The 19,448-nt window shown below is 39.1% G+C and overlaps 1 protein-coding gene across 1 annotated transcript in view; it reads left to right on the forward strand.

Moving 5' to 3' along the window:
- Positions 1-8,288, forward strand: part of LOC128314529 (heparan-sulfate 6-O-sulfotransferase 3-like) — a 363,620-nt gene extending 355,332 nt beyond the window's left edge. The window contains exon 2 of the mRNA XM_053217225.1: positions 4,384-8,288. Within this exon, the coding sequence (XP_053073200.1) occupies positions 4,384-4,387 (4 nt within the window). The 3' untranslated portion in view covers positions 4,388-8,288. The remainder of the gene's footprint in view (positions 1-4,383) is intronic.
- Positions 8,289-19,448: the final 11,160 nt, after the last annotated feature.

Here is a 19,448-nt window from a genome sequence, read left to right on the forward strand (position 1 = left end):
GAAACTAAGTGATTTGGACACTTTTTGTTTAGATTCATTCCTAACCATAAATCAGATTGATTAATCACAAAAATATCTGCTCTATCTAAAAACCCTTGTTTTCTATTTTGTAACATCGGATTTAGGGTTTTAATCGGGAATGAGAACGTCTTTATTTTCTCAGTATAATACATTTCAGGATCTGACTAATCAACGACCAAGTATATCGTAGACATCTTTGGCTTATGCTTTAGATGCAGTCAAGTCAAACTCAGACGAACTTTCTGAAACCCAGGAGCACATGATTTAGAATTTGTGTCAAGGCCATTGAGAAAAGCTTATGATGTAAAGTGGGAAATTTAAAAACTGCGTTTGTTGATTACAAAAAACAGTCACAACAAAAACTGTGCTTCTTAGTTTTCTTCCAGCGTAAGCAGAGGGAAGTGGTGGGTTTTTGGAGAAAGATGCGGTGCCCGCTTTTCTCTAGAGTGGCCCCAGACTGGGCTGCAGGAAACCTTTGTAGAATGCATGGAGAGTGGAAAAACAGGACTTAACCGGATTTCTCCTTTTCTGGAAGCAGCTCGGCCTGTCTCCCAGGCTGGCAATGGTACCAGCACTTCCATGGGCTCACGCTCTACCAACCTCACGACATGGTGCGCCTTGTTGCCCTCCCCGCATGCATGCTGCTGTCAGAGTCATCCTGCCCATCCACTCTGCTCCTCTGCTCACTGGGTCTGGCATTTTGCATTGTCTCTGAGCCTCAGGTGATCAAGAACGTGGGTGGTGATCTCTGCTCCGTCTGTCTCATAGGCTTGATGTAAGTCACGTGTGCAACGTGCTTTGGACACTGGAAAACAGCTTATGATGAGCTCTAAAGGGAAACAAATCAGTTTTCAAAGTTCTCTGTCTGGCCATAGTCTCACCTGGCTTATCTTTGTCTTTGTCTTCCCCTCTTTGTTCTCTCTGAGTCCTACTCGCCTCTCTCTTCTTCACTACATGCCGCTCCTTGCTCTTAGATCTCCACCCTCTGTGTTTCATCAACCCCCAAAATAAAAGAATACAAATGGGAAAGAATCTGTTACTACTGCTGAAAGTTTCAGCAAAATGCTCTTTTCTCTTCCTCCCATCTTGTCCTTAAGTATATTATTCACAGCGCCTCTCCTATACTGGGGTACTTTATAAATACTCCTATTCAAAATAACCCAGAGAATTATCTGTTTCTACACCGGCAATAATATTTACCAGTAACCTATAACACGGATCTTCAGGGTCCTTTCTCCTGGGGCAAATGCAGGTTCATTATTTGGTCTATCTACTTTCTTTGCCATATCTCCCAGAGGAGACTGATGGGGAGGCTGGTTATGAGACTGAGATCATTAGCTTTCCAATCTGGCTCCCTGAAACCAAACAGAATGTATTTTCTGCTCATATGACAATATTTTTCAATATCTTAGGATTCACATTCCTACCCTTGTATTTTCCATAAAGCTCAGCTTGGATATAGCACTGTCTGTCCTATGGGGACTAACTTTTTATTTGGTCTCCCCTGCGGTGCTTTTAGAAGCCCATAACAATGAAATGACTTGATTAAGGTCATTTCCTGGGCCTAGGCAGCTTAATCTGTCTCGATCCTGAGCAGCTTTCAAAAGGACTTTTTTTCAATCCCATACAGCAGTGGTCTTTCCCCACTTCAAGTTCAATCAAACATGAAATGTAAGGAAATAGGTAAAATAGAAATGTATAAGAAAGTATAAAACTAAACAGAGAGATTAATCTGCGTGGATATGTTCCTTTTAGTTGTTAATATCATTATGTTCAAAGGAGATCCTAGGAAAATTTGTTAAATAGAGAAAACATGCCCATGCCTTTAATACTCATTACCTTTTTCTGGCCTCTCTGATGTCTCCCAACGAATGTTCTTTCTTTTCCCCCTAGTGTTACTTTTCGCATGCCATGTACACTAAAAGAGGTTCTTATTCCATCAACAGATTTGATATAAGCAGTGTCTATCGAGCATTTACACTACGCCAGATGCTAGCTACAGAAGATACCATTCGTAAGCAAAAGTAGATGTTCCATCTTCATGGCACAGACATTTGTTAATGAGACATCATACTAATGACATTATAAAAGCAAACTTGAGATCTAACTTCTGAAGGAAAGGAATATGGTATGATGGATGCATTTAACACTGGAAAATGATCAGACTTTGAGGGCATGGCAGTCAGGGAAATGATCCTGGAGATGTGAAGGGCGAATAGAGATTAGCCAGATGAAGGATGGAGCTTATAAGGAGAGTATTCCACAAAAAGGGAACGGGAAGTGCAAAGGTCCAGTGGTGGAAAGAGCCTGGCATCTCTGAGGAACTGAAAGGAGAACAGTGTGTTTGGAGCTCAGAGGTCAAGGGAGCAGTAGTTTGGGATGAGGTGGGAGAGATGGACAAAGCCAAGGCTCCTGAGGCCATGTAGATTATCCATGCAAGGTCATGTGAAATGGCTACAATATTTTTAGTAAGGATTGGGACATAATCAGATTTTTTACTTTTAAAAGAGGCATTTAGCTTCAAAGTGAAGAAGGGATAACATATATTCTAAGAATTAGGAAAGATACTCAGTTTGAGAAATTTGGAGTATATGGTTCTTTGGCTGACTCTTCTATCACTCATATTGTATCATTGTATATCTTTGTGGGCTATTTGTCTCACTCAGGAGATGGGCATCCTTAAGAGAAGAATATTTTTTGTTTTGTATCTTTTCCACATTAGTACTTAACACAGTGCCTGGAACAATATTGGGTGCACATTAAATTGCTTCTGAGTAAATGGCTAGAGAGAGAGAGAGAGAGAGAGATGAACAAAAGAATAAACATTAGTGTTATGAACACATATGGAGTTGTTTTGACCTGGTTCATACAGTCTGAGATTCATTAGAGCTCTCAAATTCTTTTTAGAAATCTGTGTACCTCCTTGTTAATTTTCTATACAGTAGGAAGCCTTGAATAGATCAGAGTCATAGAATGACTAATATCAGTGGCTGGCAAATCTCCAACTGATCTGTGACATCCTCACCTACAAAGGCAGTAAAGTGGGATGACTGGTATTCAGTAGCAACAATGCCATTGGGTCAAACTTTACAAATAGGCAGAATTTTCAGTTTAGAGAATGCAAAATCTGGTAAAAGTTGGATAAAGGGACAGGGTCACTGGGAACTGTAAGAGGTGAGGCATTATCTGGAAAGGATCCATATAAGGTGAATAAGGATAAGGTGGATAAGGTTAGACCCTGTTCAGTTATGATCAGTTTGTTGTGAAGTATCTCAAGTACATGGGTATTGGAGTTTTGTTTTGTTTGTTCTTAAAGGGAGATCTGACTTCTTTTGTGTGTGTTTTCCTGTCTGCCTCCCTTAACCATAAAATGGTTAAGAAATGAGGGAAAAAAGGAAAACTCTAATAGAGCAATGTTACTTAGAAAGGTAGAATAGCATGGGTATATTTGAGGTTTCCTAGAGCACATGATGATTTGATGTTGGCTTGGGGTTGTAAGCCATTGCCTTAGAGGCCTAATAGGTGACTGATAAATAACTTCAGAAAATACTGTATGCCGAAATTTCATTTCTAAATATGATATCCCTGCAAAGTAAAAAAAAAAAAAAATTGACTTTTAACAGGGACTACACTTCCTGGTGAAGCTGGTGTCAGAGAATCTTCTGGTGATCTCAGATTCAGAATTCATGGATGATCTCTAGTTACACCTATTTAAATCATATGAAAACCACATTCATGTAGAATAGTAAGTATTAAAGGACAGGGGCTGAGGTTGGCGTCTATGTGTCCTAGTTCCCAGCACTGGCTCCTGTATTTTAGAGATACAGTCAATGTTTTTTAAAAGCAGAGCAAATAATTAGATCGCAAATCACATTCAGACTATTCACATTTGGCTTATAATCCCTTTTTCAAGGTGATTTTGAACACGACTGCAGAGTTTCTGCAGCTGAGTGTGAGCCCATTGATACCATCAGACATGTTCAATGTTTTCTATGTTGAATGATGTTTAAAATGGGAGACTGGTTTTATACATCTATCATTGTGAATAGAAGCAGCTGTACAACCTAACAATGTCTAGTATGAGAGATCCACAACATTATAAGCAAATTAACTCGAGTTTACTTGGCAGGAGAAAAAAAAAAAAAACTGAATAAATCCACATAATCAGATGCTTCCTGTATGGGAGGAGAGTGGTTTTCTTTGCAAAATGTTTCATTTTTATTGTCACCTCTACTTTAGTTTTACCCAAAATGATCCTTTGTGTCATTTTTTTCTCTCCCCCCCCCCCCACCGCCCCCCTCCGGCTTCCTCCTTTGGATGTGTATGAACCCTGTGAACTTGGCTCCTTCTCTCCAATGACAGGTAAGAAAGGATCATTTTACTGCTTATATTTTTCTTTTGTGCTTCAGTTATATTTAGTAAGAAACATCACTTCTCTGTTCCACTGTTGTCCTTTAATATGCTGAGAATGTGCTCCTAAACTTGAAAACTGATATCTCTTAGGATGCCTCCGAGATGAAATCTTTAAATTATTGATGATACATGCTGTACGTTGTTATTTAGATCATGTGTTGGTATTTGTGTATCAAGGCGTTTTAGTAAGAGGGATGGGTTCCTAAAATCAGACTGTAAATTGATTCGTCATTCCCTGTTGACTCCTGTCATAACTTCTGATTTGATGTCCATTGGCAATGCTGCCTTATGTTTTCAAAGCTGAGCTTCCTTTTTTTCCACTAGCTTCATTGCCATCAAGTAGTTGGATACTTACAAAGATCAGGAAAATGCATTTGGTGAATAAGGACATGACCATGAAGCCTTTTGTCAATCAAATCATCTTTTATGTTGTAAATAATCAGTACTGGCTGTATGGTAGTGGTTTTTTTTTTTTTTTTTTTTTTAAGTGGAACATGCATTCAATTAAAATAATATTCTTGGCCACATTGAATGCTTCTACACCAATTTTGCTTTTGGTGTAGGTGAATATATTTCATAACACCTACCCCAAATTTTTGGAATCCTTAAAAATCATTCCTTTTACCTTCGTGAGGAAAATAGATTTAAAAAATTTCAAGAATGTATGCCTAATGGAACTCTATGTCTAAGACAGCATGCTTGCTCTTTGACGTATGTGTGTCTTATATACTGAAGAGGCCGGCTGGCAATGTGTGATGATATTCAGAAAGAGTCATGAGAAATAATAAATGATACTACAATGGGCATGCGAACCAAGCCATACCGTTAGGTTCTCTAAGATCTATCTTTATATTATTGAAGTAAGAGGAAATAGCATTTCTAGCCTCTATTAGCTTTCTTCCCCCAAAGAACTGCCTTTGAAGCTATGATTTAATGTTATATCTTCAGCTTTTAACCAGGCTTTTTATAGCAAAATGACTACTTACAGAACAAACTACAGTTAGTAAATAGCTCTTCATGTTATTTGATGGCTCTTAATTCATCAAGACACACAATAAACTTACAAGATTTTGTGCCAGGAATTTTTTTGCCTGTATATGTACAAACATACAGTTTTTCTCAAATTAGGAAAATAAAAGAAAATCTGCTTCTATTTTTGACTCCTAACTAAGAAACTTAGATTTAAATTTTATTCTTAATTATAGTAACTAGTTCATCGTAGTTCCTGGTGAAATTCTTTTTTTTAAAAAATATCTTTCCATGTTTTCTAAAAACACCCATCATTTTAATAGCACTGCTTATGGGTGTTGTAATACCATGAGTCTCTATCGTTAGTCAACATTATAAATGGTAAATAATGGTATGGATCATAGTAAGACCTAATATTCTTTAAGAGTTTCTCAAATAGCATGCCCTGATATTAACTTGTTTAAATCACATGTGTGTACTTCTTGTCTGTTTGAACAGATTTTGTTGATATTTAGGGGAAAGAGTACATTTATATCATAGCGTATCAGATAATAATACTCTTAAAATATCCTCCTCCGTGTAGCTCAGTCTTTTTTCCTCTCTTCTTCTTACTTCTGTCCCTTCCTTCGTATGTATAAATATAAATTTCACTATGTTTTCTTATGTAGAACGAGTTAGCTCCATTTAGCCTTTCCACTCATACTCAACTCTGAGTCTTTCTTTGCATATTAAAGAAACCTGGAAATGCATTAAATAAGGACAAGGGTGTTACATTTCTGAGGATTAGGTCTTTCAGTTACAGAGGCAATAATTATAATCAATGGTACCAATTCTGGAGTTAGAGTCATTGAAACATACTTGGATTTGGCAGTAGCTGAACTTAATGCAATAGGAAAACATACATAATTAGCTCAGCCCCAGAATGTTAATTCTAGAACTATTCGGTGTTTGTGGTGTGCATCAGAATAAGGGCATCTGACATGTGTTTTCATGGTAGGAGAAGGATGGACAACATGTGCACCCTAATCTGAACCTCAGAGAGTGAACTGAAGTCTGAACTGTCCCAAGGAGTTCAGCCATACACAGATATTTTCAATGTATTTTTAAGGGTCGTAAATAGAAATAAATGTGCAAGGCAGAATTTTAGGGATAATAAAATGAATAAAATGAAAATAGTATTGCAGTGCTGAAAGATTTATGAGATGACTGTTTTGCATTGACCAGACTAAGAACGCATTTAAAATATTAATATGTGTACATATTACGGTTCTGAAATGCCGAGGATATTTAAATGACATGATTATAGACCCTGTCTTCCTAAGTACCACACAACTGCATTTCATGGCTATGATATCACTTGAGAGACATATTTTATTGGCTCCCCTGTATCATCTGATCTATAAATAGAACTCCCTAAAATGTCTACAGAGTGGTAATCTATTAAATACAGGATTTTCCACAGCATTCATTGGGTAGTAAGCAAACTCATAGCTAACCCCCACTCTGTTTCCACTATTGTGTTAACACAGGCTAACCTGCTTCAAATCTTCAGTCATATTGTGCTATATGTTGTCTTAGCAATCAATACTGGGTCCATCTGGACAGCCTGGGTGAGCCATCTACAGTGCAAAGGACACTTGCTGCCATTGTGTATTTAGGACATGAGTGTGTGGCTTATGACTGCTTATGAGCTATTCTGAACACTTATCACAATGACTTCCTTGATACTCAGTCTGGGGTTACCGTAGGGTAGAAGTTAGGTTTTAACATAATTTATCTTCTTGGACCAGTTCTGAAGAAGACCCATGTTAATCTGAAGATTATACTTTAGCTAATCAAGTTCAAATAGATTCCATTTATTTGAGTGAATTATCCCATTATTTTTGCTAACTAAATGCATTTTGAAAGCTAAAAAAAAAAAAAAAAAAAAGTGACCATTGCTGAAAGTTATTCCCAGCACCATAAGCTTGCCATCTGGTATTTATCCTCATGGTTATTGTTTTAGTGTTCTGTGGTAGGTTGGAGGGACTCAGGGACACATTTCGTACCACCATTAAAGAAGAGCAGGAAAAGTGGAGAGATATTTTGTTTTCAAAAGGAGGAAGGAGATTTTCCTGTTACATGGTTATTAGTAACTTCGCAATTATAATATTAATGGGCATAAAATACCCAGAACAGTGCAGATGTATGGTTATGAGACTTTGACAGGAGCACGGCAAGATGGGGGTTCCCAGTTGTCTGCCCCTGAATGTGTCACCTTTCGTAACTGCATAATCTGCGATCACCTGCCTGCATCCTCAGTTTGCATACTAATAGGCCTCTGGGCCCCATTGGGCCAGTTACAGTGGTGAGTTATACCCTAGCTGTTAGCAATATTTCCTAGTAGCCAGTTTGTAAACACATAGCCTCTTCCAGTCTCAGTGATGTGATAAACCCTTCAATGAGACCATGGTCATGATACCTGTGCTCATCTTGCCCTCATTTCCAGATCTCTCAATTCCAGCCACTCTTGCTCAGAAGTGTGTCTCAAGGATCTCCTGGGCAACTTTGTTATTGCTTGCTTATTGTTTCCCACCCAGGGAATTAATTCATTGTACAGTATGACTCCTAACTAATGTTTATTAATAAATCCTTCCACGGTACTTCCTCAACTATTCTCCTTTGCCAGGTAATCAATATAAACAAATACAGATCTTACATTTTTTTAGAGTCATGCCTCATTCTGACTGCTGCTCAGTAATTGGCTTGGCATTCAACATTCACGCAAGTCATGTTCTCATCTTTTCTTCCTTCCTTGTCTGTGCCTCCTGTGGAAGTACTTGGTACATAGTTGTTCCCAGCACATCAAAACTGACTTCACTTGAATAAAAAATCTCTAATATGTGTCCCAGTCCACAAATCTCTAATATGTGTCCCAGAAGTCTCACACCTCTTTCGTAATTGTGACTAGACACTCCTGTACTTCTCTTCTGCTTCCCATGTTGGTTAGCGTGTGATCCATAGAGACTTGATGGCCCATTGTTAGTTGATACGTCACATTTAGCAAGCATTAGTTTGTGTCAGTCTGGCTACCTAATACTGTGAAGGTATGCTCTTGGTAATGAAGGCTGCTATCTTGTTGGGTCATTCGTGTCAATCTTTAGAGTAGCTTGGTAGGCGTCATCATCACCAGTGATTTTATTCTCCCATGTATGACAGAGACACTATTAAACTTTTGTTTCCTAATCTATTTTTCAAAGGAAAAATTAAAAGCTAGTGTAAGAATGAGGTGGATAGATCTAGTCTCAACCCAGATTTTGTTATGGGCTTGGCTCTCCTTATAAGGGTGTCCCATTGTGACTCTGCTAAGGGGTCTATTTATATACTAGAGGATGAAACATCCTGATTTTTCTTTTTCCATTTTACCTGTGGATTGTAGGTGGCTCAGGTTGCTTTTGTTATTGTTGTTTTCTGCCCAGTATGGCCACTATGTCTTAACTACTATTTCACAAACGCTGTCATTTTGTTGGTCAGTCCACACTCTAGAGTCTTGGTTCATTCCTGTGGCTTTTCTGCCCAATCCACACATTCTGCCAGCAGTACCACTCTTTCTGTGGCAACGGGACAGAATCTCCATTCTTTCAGCCAACTTTAGAGAGATTAGCATCTCATTTTGCTTCAAAGCATGTTCTATTAAGGAACATATACCAGTTATCAAGAAGCCGGGCTTAGGGCTAATGTGTGATACTGCTCTGTGTCATAGGTACATCTTCCTCCTTAATCTTGACTTGGTCCTATGTCAGAGTAAATACCCTTCAATTCCTCCTTAGTAAGTTGAGGACTTTGCCTTTTGGGGCATTCTGTCTCTTCTTCCTTAAGAGTTTTAGTCCTAGTGTCTACAGATGGATGATCAGTCCCAAGATACGCTCACCATTTCTAACAGGGAAATTTAATTTTTTTGAAGAATGGCCTTTGCTGAGACCCTAATACATATATGTGGGCATATAACTGAGTTTGAACTCCTCTATGACTTTTAAACACAAATTAAAATTGATTTGAGTCTTCTTGTATATTGACAGGAAGTACAGTAGCTTCCCTTTTGGGGATCCTTCCCCTCTTAAAACTTCCTTGAAACCTGAGGGCTTATATCGGATCCAAATGGGGGCTGAAAGGTCAGTTCAATTTCCATTATAAGAGCAGAGAGATTGAATCCTCTTCAGTTTGCTAATGCTATTGCTTGAGGCTGCCAAGTTTGGTGGCTGTTGACAAAATCATGCTCCCTGCTCTGACAGATGCTGCTAATTCACATCTCCACACTGGCCAAGGGCACTCTGCCAATGTTGACTTTTGAGCGAGGACAACTTTAATTTCTCAGAGCCATGCTCCAAAAAAGTTGCCCTTCACTTGGCTTCCCAAGGTCATGGTTCTTGCTGTTCAGTTCGTTTAGTCTGTTTTCAGAACTAGAACCATTGTTTTCTTCCTGCCCCTGGAGACCTGTACCTAGAGATTGGGCACTTTTTCTCTTTTTGTTCTTGGTAGGGAGAAGGTTTCACTGTACCCATTTTCCAGATAGTTCACCTTTCTGAGGGAGGTTACCTTAAAGATTGTAGGCATCCCTCTATTCATTCTTCTCAAAGTTCCCCTCAAGGATTTCAAAGTAATTCTCTAATGCCTCTCTTAATAGAATATTAAAAAAAAAATAACAGAGCATTTGGCTGCATATATACCTAATAATGATAACCATTTAGGTTTTAGAATGTTTTTCAGGATGTTTTATACTGACTTATCACATTTATTCTGCACAACCACTCTCAATATCAATGTTACCATATTCCTTGGGGACAGTATGTGGCACAGTGTGGGATACCTCTTCTTTGGAGTGGTATTGGCACTCATCAGCTCAAATAAATTAATGCTATCCTTTTGACCTTGATAATGATGGGGAAAAGTTAATATCTTAACTTATGAACTGAACTTCATGTTTCCTCCATAGCAAAATATTAATTATACTGTGATTTTGCTTTGCCACAAGCTCTGAAAAAAGGGTAGGTTTTCTTTCTCTTGTGGTCTTTTTTTTTTTATGGTCATGTCTTTTTAACTTCAAATGACATGTGCTGCAAATTGGAGTAGAATGATAAAAAGATAGAGGCAAGTATAGAAAGTTATGAGAAATATTATGGCTTATTAAAGTATGAATATCAATATCTCACATTTTAAAACAAATATAAGGACTATTATAATTTTTCAGAATGGCTAAATGAATTACTGAAGATCTCATGGTCCTGCTTAAAAGCCATCAGTTCAGAGTCAGACTTCAAACATACTGTCCTTAATCTCTGTCCATGTCTTTGTGCTGATGACTCTTGGTCTTTGTGATATATCAGAATAACCTTAGGAGCCTATAGGATTAGAGGTGCCTAGAACTGCCACATATTTACTAAATCACAATCTCTCAAGATAGCTTTTGTCAAGCTCTACTGGCAATTTTGCAGCATCCTTTTGGAATCACCAAAAATACGTATACATACATGAGGGAAAGGATAAGAAAAGAGAAATGATGTTGAGCACATGTCCCAGCACATATACTGGAGGGACTCCCTCAGTATGCTTCTATTAACAAAGAGGTAATAAGATGACTGCTTTCTTGCTACTGGTCCCACTGATAGTCTGTGCTTCAGCATAACCAGTATTGTTGGGAGCCTTTTCTTTGAGATGTCTCTTTGATATGCGCTTTGATATAGCAATATGAAGAATAAGTAGGAACAGTTTTGCCCCAAGGACAATCGAGTTTGACTACATACAGTGGATGGTGTCTGGTTACTTTACGCCATCCTTTCCATTTCTCCTGTACTCACTCCTGCTTCTTCGCCTCCCCCTTCCAACCTGCTGCTTTTCTTCTCTTATTCTGTCTTGTCATCTTTTTCATTCCTCTTGACTGATATTATACTGTTTCCTTTTCCACAATCACCCTGAGGGGGATTTTTATGTTTTTTCCATAGCCCATTTATAACACTCAGTTCTTGTTAAATGGATTCAAGAATTTATTGGCACAGAATTCATTAATGGAATGAATAAAGATTCCCTCTTTTAATACTAGCTGAGGATACTATGTATGAGGATTTTTGTTTTGAGGGCTGTTGCCACTTGTAAGAAATATCCCTCCTGTGTTTTTATCTTTATTTTTGGCTAGTTAGCGGTTCCCCTCTTGCCAGTATTTTATAAGGGTCCTCATTAAGAAAAAATGCCATTACCTCCTTAGAATTTTAACAGTGCGTTACACACAGCGAACTTGTGGTTCTCCATCTTAGGTGGAAAGAGTTGATGAGGAAAATAGCCACAGAATAAGTGGAGAGATTGTTTTTGTGTTGTTGATGGCTTCTTTGAGTAACTTCTTTAGTCCTGCTCAAGCTAAGATTATTAACAGCTTAATGAAAGAGCATATTGCCTCTTTACTTAAAGAGCCATTTAATGAAGACTCTAATATAATCTCAGCCTGGGGCAGTGGGAGTGTAATTGATATGACTTCATAGGGCCACGAGTTGTTAGTTGTGTAAATGTGTGGCCAAGACCTGAATCTTAGTATTTTTGAATATAATCCTTTGCATGCCACTAAGACTAGATTTCTGATAAATATAAATACAGAACAAAGCATGCGTTTTTGTTTTTGTTTTTGTAACTCATTAAGGTTTAGATTTATTCTCACGTACCTGCTACCCTTAGGAACAGACCAGTGGTTCTTATCCCATGAAGCCTGGACACAAGGTAGGAATGAGCAACATGCTCTGAGTCTGAGACATCCTTGGTTGAGCCTCTTGGATAACTGGGCCATCTAGGGATGATGGACAGAGGCAGAAGCACTCATAAGTGGGATGTGGAATCAAGACTGCTGTCTGGGCCACATTAGAAGAAGAGGGCAAGAAAAAAAAGGGAGTGATTCTAAGAGCACTCACTACAGTCAACAGTTCCAAGAACAGGGCTATGCTCTAATCCAATTCCACCTAAAATCCTTTTTATCCCTGAGGGGTAATTCCTGAAGTCTCCACCCCTGACTCCAGTGGCCACATTCTATTCCTTGTACTCATTTTATCTTTGACTCTGGGGAAATTCCATTCTACCTTGGAATGGAGTAAAGACCACGGGGAGAGAACATCTGAAGTTCCTAGAAATCCCTCCGTGAGGCTCTGGGAACTTGTTTCCAAAATGGCCACCATCCACCCTCCCCTCCCTTGTATGCTCATGCCACTTTACCCATCAAGAGGTGGAATCTTTATTCCCTGTCCTTGAATGGGCTAGCCTTCCAGCAGGCTTCAACCAGTAGAGTTTAGCAGATGTGACATTCTCGGTCTTCTTCCCTCTTGGAAGCTGGCTGCCAAGCAAGAGATGACAACTTAAGATGACAAGGCTCATGCAATGTAGAGGCTTTTTGGGAAGAGGCCTGCCCCACACCTCTCTCCAGCTTGTCCAACCACCACAGGTGAAATGTCAGACATATGAATGAAAATTTGGGCTGTGATGAACTGGGTTGTTCATTTTCTTCTCCATGTGGTGCCTTCTAGTGTTGAATGTCTCAGTAGATTTGATAATTCTGGACATCACATATAATTGGAATCACATAATACATGGTCTTTTGTGGCTGGCTTCTTTCATTTAGCAACCATGTTGCAGGTTTTGAAGGTCTACCCATGTTGTAGCATATATCAGTACTTTATTCCTTTGTATTGCCAAATGTCATTCCACTGTATGGGTATACCACAGTTTCTTTATTCATTGATTTGGGTTGTTTCCACACTTTGGTCATTGTGAGTAATGCTGCTATGAACATTCATGTATAAGTTTTTGTATGGTTGCATGTTTTCAGTTTTCTTGGGTATCCACTTGTGAGTGGAATGACTTCTGTTTTAAAAGGACCACTCTTAGGGCGCCTGGGTGGCTCAGTTGGTTAAGCATCCAACTCTTGATTTCTGCTCAGGTCATGATCTCATGGCTCATGGGTTTGAGCCCCAGGTTGGGCTCTGAGCTGACAGTATGGAGCGTGTTTGGGATTCTCTCCCTCTCTCCCTCTCTCTGTGCCATCCCCCTCAACAAATAAATAAACAAACATAAAAAAAAAAGTACCACTCTTGTCTGCTATGATGAGAATAGATTGAAGGGGGTTAAAAGTAAAGTTTTTGCAGTAATCCAGATGCGAGAGGATGGTGACCTGCAAGTTTTCGACCAACCACAAGTCCTGGGACATGACTGAGCTGCGGCCCCTGGTGATAGCCATTGCTCAGGATGGTGCCATAACAACATATCAACAAGTCTGCCTGCCATCCTGAAGATGGCATGAAAAGCCCCACGTTTAATGGATTAGCTGTCTGTGGCATTTGTTTTCTAGAGAGAGTTTCTATTCATAGGTCTAATGATACTGCACTGGATCAATATGAAATCTATTAAAATGCAATTGTCCAATAATGTTAGAGCCATAAAGCATAACTGTAGTTGGCTTGCAAAAATAAATTTGTGGCCATATTATTTAAATGCTTTCACCAATTGTGGGCTTCCTTGGCTGTGAAATGCATTGCAATTTATGACACTCTTGGCAATCTTAATTTCTCTTTGGTAGAATGAAAGTTTGGGAGGAAGGAATTGTGGGAAGAAATGGATAGGGCCAGAAAAAAATAGAGCCCACACATCTGACTATAGAATGTCTTCTAATGCTGATGAGAGAGAGAGAGAGAGAGAGACAGAGGTGTCTCAACCCACATCTGTCGAGTTTTGACGCCCACAGTTGATGACACCCTTGGTATACTGTGCCTGTGCTGTGGCTTAGAACCTAATGGTCTGTTTGCTTAATAGAGGAGTGTCTATTCTTTGAGCACCTATAGTACATAAAATTGGTTTCTAAATAAGGGAAAGTGGAATTAAGTGTATCGAGCGCCTACTACTATATATACTTTTACACTTTGACCTCCGTTATACTCTCTGAGTGGATGCTGGGGTTAAGAGAATAGGTTCTGGAGCCAAACTCCCTGACTTCAAATTCCAGCTCCTGCCACTTATTAACTGCTGTTTTGGGGCACGTAGTGTGCTGTGCTTATTTCCTTATCTATAAATGGGGATAATACTGATCACCTACCACACAGGGCAGCTGTGAGGATTAATATATTCAAAGCATTTAGAGCAGAGCCTGGCCCAGAGTGAGTCTTCCATGAACCAGTGTGAAGTAAGTTCTGCCAAGAGCCTGACTTATTTCCTTTCACCTTACATGCTGCTGCAATCCATAGAAGAATAACACATTATGCATGATTTACACTTTCCTAATTTACCTGTTTCACTTCTGGCATGCTAAGAATTCCTCGTGAATGGAGGGACCTAAAGTCCCCTACAGCATGAGGTGAGTCCAGTCGAATTTGTTGGTTGATTAGGATATGAGCCACTTGACCTCTGACATACACCACAAAACTTTTGTAATCTATCATAAAATTGTAATGGTGAATAAAGCAAAATTTCCGGGAAAATGAGACTTCATTTATGTTGCTTCTTATATTGTTACTTACATTTGTCCTCCCCTTTTCTTTTCTCCTTAGACCTATAAGCAAATATATGGACCATAAATCATGACTGTTTGTTAAGGCCATGTATGACAGATATCTAACTTTTCCCCTCAAGAAAAGCTGGAATAATAAATAGCAGTGTTCTAGCAACCCTCAGGTACCCTCATCTCACTGTGTAGACTGCAGTACTCAGTTAGCCTACTGTTCCTGACCAGATTGGAGATTTATTTTAGGTGATATCTGAAATGCCAATTTCTGATATCTTGTACTTTCACGGTTCTGGGCACCTAGCAGGCACTCAGTAAATATCAGTTGATTGATTGATTTGATTTCCACAGCCTTCTGGTTAGCAAAGTGCCAGCATAGCCTGCCTTGTCCATGTGTGTGCACATTTATATGACATTATTTTCTTTCATTTGTCAGTTTTGGACACTCTAAATGGGAATAGATCAAAAGTTTCGACATATAGAGGGAAATGGTTCAAAGTACTGGTTCCCTCCTGACACTTTCTCACAAATGAGCTTTTTTTACTATTATTATTTAAAGAACCTATTTGTTAGTAAGTGGGGACAAAGCAGATATACAGCTTGCTCTGTGAGTTAGATGAAGTCCCAGCTCTCCATTCTTTTTAGGGTCTGCAACCGTGACCTTGACAGCAAGAGTCACTGGAATCGGATATACAGTATTCCGAAGTAAGGATTCTGTAGAAGTTTCTGCAGGCGGCTTTATGCAACTATAGGTCTTCCAATGCCAGTTCTGTACCAGCCCTCAGAGTGCAGGTTATCGGCTTCAGTAGTTCTTATACTTTGTTCTTTCAAGGGTGGGAACATTTCTGAAATATTTAGCCAAACTGCATATCTTGAACATACCCTACTGCCGATGAAAACCCATTTTGGACATTCATTATACTAATTAGCAAAACTTCTGGTGTTGACTGAAGTAGAGATAACAGAATCTTCTTTGTTGGGTTGGTGGACTGGTATGAGTTTCCTGGATTGAGAATCCCTAATTAGGTCAACTGACTATAGCTTGATTGTAACTTAACTAAATCACACATACTATCTATCCACTATCCACTATCTATGCTATTCACAAAAGAGCTTATTATTTTTAATATGATGTTAGTGAGCTTCATTCAGTGCAGTGTGAGTGTGTGATAATCAGAACCCCTCCTGCATTTATAAATTTTGTTTTCTAAATGCTTGGATTGAATTAAATGAAAAGAAAGAGAAAAATGGAAAACTTCTTCTTCTCCTTCTCCTTCTCCTCCTCTTCCTCCTCCTCCTCTACCTCCTCCTCCTCCTCCTCACCCCCATTCCTTCCCTCCCTGCTCCTTCTCCCCTTCTCTTCCTTCTTCTTCTTTCTTCTCTCCTTCTCTCCCCCTTCTCCTTCTCCTTCTCCTTCTCCTTCTCCTTCTCCTTCTCCTTCTCCTTCTCCTTCCTTCTCCTTCTCCTTCTCCTTCTCCTTCTCCTTCTCCTTCATCTAATGCCCAGAAAACTCCCCTAGGGTGTTTACAAGGGAGTGAACTAACACCTGTTTGGAACTACCATTGGTCACCATTCTGGCACATGAGGAAGGTCAAGGCAGTGCCTAATGCTGATGTTTAACTATGAAGATAACATGAATACATGGAAAACAAATAGAGAACGGTATACTAAAGTATGTAATTAACAATGAAAGAATATGAGAGTATAAAAGAGAAGAAATAGTGGGAGATCACTGTGACCTGATGTATCCCAGGAATAGCTTATCCCAGGTGAGTGTAACAAGATGGGTAGGATTTATAAATGGAAGAACACAGGGATTCTTCCATTTTAGATTCATGGGATAGGAGATCATCATGAGGTGGGGATGGGGGAACATATGGGAGCATGGAGCATTCTAGAACAACAATGAAACCAGTATGAATTGGGTGGTAGAGTAGAAGAGTTTGGACTAATAATAATAGTTTGCCTTTACTGAGCATGCGCCATACTATGTGTTAAATACTTTGTATCTATGAATACGTTTAATGATTCCAAAACCCTTATGAAGTAGTGCCTAGTATTATTCCTATCTTACAGAAGATGAACTAAAGTATGGTGAAGTGAAATCACTTGCCCAGGGGTCACACAGCTGATAAAGGACAGATGTGGGATTTGAATGCAGGCAGCATGACTCCAGATGTTGCAACACTCACATCTGTAACTACAATTTTGCCCCTCTGGTGGCCACTGACTGTGGTAGCTGGTGTATTGTGGGCAGTCTTGGGTACTACAGATATTTACAGCAGATTCTGATCAGGTGTTAGCAATTGCTTTGCTATGAATGTTGCTAGCAGAGTTCAGTAGGGCTTAGAATATAGATAGGAAAAGGAGACCTTGAGTGACACCCAATGACATTTAGTGGCACCCCTGCTCTCCATTCCTTTGACCTAGTTCTAAAGTACCTAACATAATCAAATATGACCTTTACTCTTAGAAAATGAGGCTCTCTCTCTTCTTTTTTTTTTTTTGCTTTCAATGTATTTCTTACGAGCATGTTGTGATGTAAGACCACAACTCCAAAGATGTTCAGTGGTGATAGAATAGCTTTCAAAAGTGTTTGAAATGTATAAAGTTCTGTTGCATAATTCCTATGCAACAGTAATAAAATAATACTATTATTTCAAGGTGAAACTGAGAAATATAAAACTAAAATTTAAAATAATAAGTGACCCCAAAGTCCAGCTTTCCTGCCTGCCACTTTTGAGAAGTATTACCCCAATGAGACAACTCTGACCCACAGTACTCTATGTTATACTCAAGTACTAAATTTTGGTGACATCCTCCCTATGAGAATGTAAATAATGCTTACTCAACAAGATGGAAACATTTCCAAATTTTTCAAAGTGATCTCCCAAAGCAGCTGAAAATATCTTTAATGTGGAACAAATTTATTCCTTTGTAATTGCTACTTTACATCCCCTGTAATCACATGGGAGAATTCCCAAAAGATTGGCAGGCCGCAGTTTAAATCCATCAAAAACATGCGAGAAAATGTGAATAGGCAGGCTTCCATTAAAATGAAAAAGCGCTGATAAGAACAGCAAGTGGGTCACGGAAGTGGGTGCCTTTGTAGGACAGTCATGAGCCCTTTAAGGTGGAGCTCTGTATCTGGAAAATATTTCTTTTTTTTTTAAGTTTATGTATTTATTTTGAGAAAGAGAGAGAGATGTGAGTGGGAGAAGGACAGAGAGAGAGGGTGAGAGAGAGAATCCCAAGCAAGCTCCACGATCAGTGAAGGGGCTCAATTCCACAACCGTGAGATCATGACCTGAGCCCAAATCAAGAGTGAGATGCTCAACCAACTGAGCCACCTAGGCTCCCCGGAAAATATTTCTAAGAACTCTCAAAGTATAACTCGAGCTGTAAGTTGGAATGTCCATGAGTTAAAGGTGGGTGTTGCCCCGTTGTGCCATGGGGCAATCCAATTCATACATGGCTTTGGGCTGTACATGTCCCTACAGCCCTTACCATCACTCAGAGAATACTGGTTTCCGCAAAGTACATGGAAAACTTAAATGAATTGAGGGAATTACACTGGCAGGAAGATATTTACTTGCCTTCACCTATTCTAAAAATGCATTGCAAATGAAGACAACTTCACATAGGTAGACCTCTCGTTATTCAATGAAGAAAATTGAGGGGTTTCATAAGTACAGAGAGAGAATCATATATAGAAGTACATTGCCCTTACTCTCAATAAAAAATATATGTCACATCAAGAAATACAACTGAAGAGGGGTGCCTGGGTGGCTCGGTTAGGTGTCTGACTTTGGCTTAGGTTGTGGTATCACAGCTCCTGAGTTTGAGCCCATATGGGGCTCTGTTTTGAAAGCTCAGAGCCTGGAGCTTGCTTCAGATTCTGTGTCTCCATTTCTCTCTGTCCCTTCCCCACACACATACACACACACTTTCTCTCTCTAAAATAAACATTTAAAAAAATACAACTAAGGAAAGGATAGAAAAGTGGTTTGTGCAAAAGTGCTTCTGCTTAGGGCTTCTCCAAGATTTTTACTGGGGTAGTGTTTTCAACTGAATCCTTTTTAAATATAAAAGTTGCTGGTTCAGGCTCTGATATTAATGGTTCTGAGTTTCACTTCGCCTTTTTGTGGGATGTTGTACACAGAATTAATATTTCTGTTTCTTTAGCTGCCATTGTGTGATCTTGAGGAGGTTTCTTATTCTTTTTAGGTCTCAGTTTACCCACCTCTAATAAGGAGCTAAATAATGCAGGATTTTTTTTTTTATAAGATTTGAATAATACATGTCTGAAAAAGCTTTTAGATTTGAGATTTGAAACCACTGTATAGTAAGCGGTGATAATAATAGTAATAGCTTGGATTAAGAGAACTTTTCTTCCAAAAGCTCTAACCACTTGTACATTCTTATTCCATTTGTCCTCAAAATACCCTTTCAAGGGAAGAATGAGAAAGTATCAGCTTCCTCATTTTGCAGGTAAAAAAAAAAATGAGGCAGCAAGATGTTGGAATGAGTACTAATTTTAAAA

This window comes from Acinonyx jubatus, chromosome A1, assembly GCF_027475565.1.
Source record: "Acinonyx jubatus isolate Ajub_Pintada_27869175 chromosome A1, VMU_Ajub_asm_v1.0, whole genome shotgun sequence".
NCBI lineage: Eukaryota > Metazoa > Chordata > Mammalia > Carnivora > Felidae > Acinonyx > Acinonyx jubatus.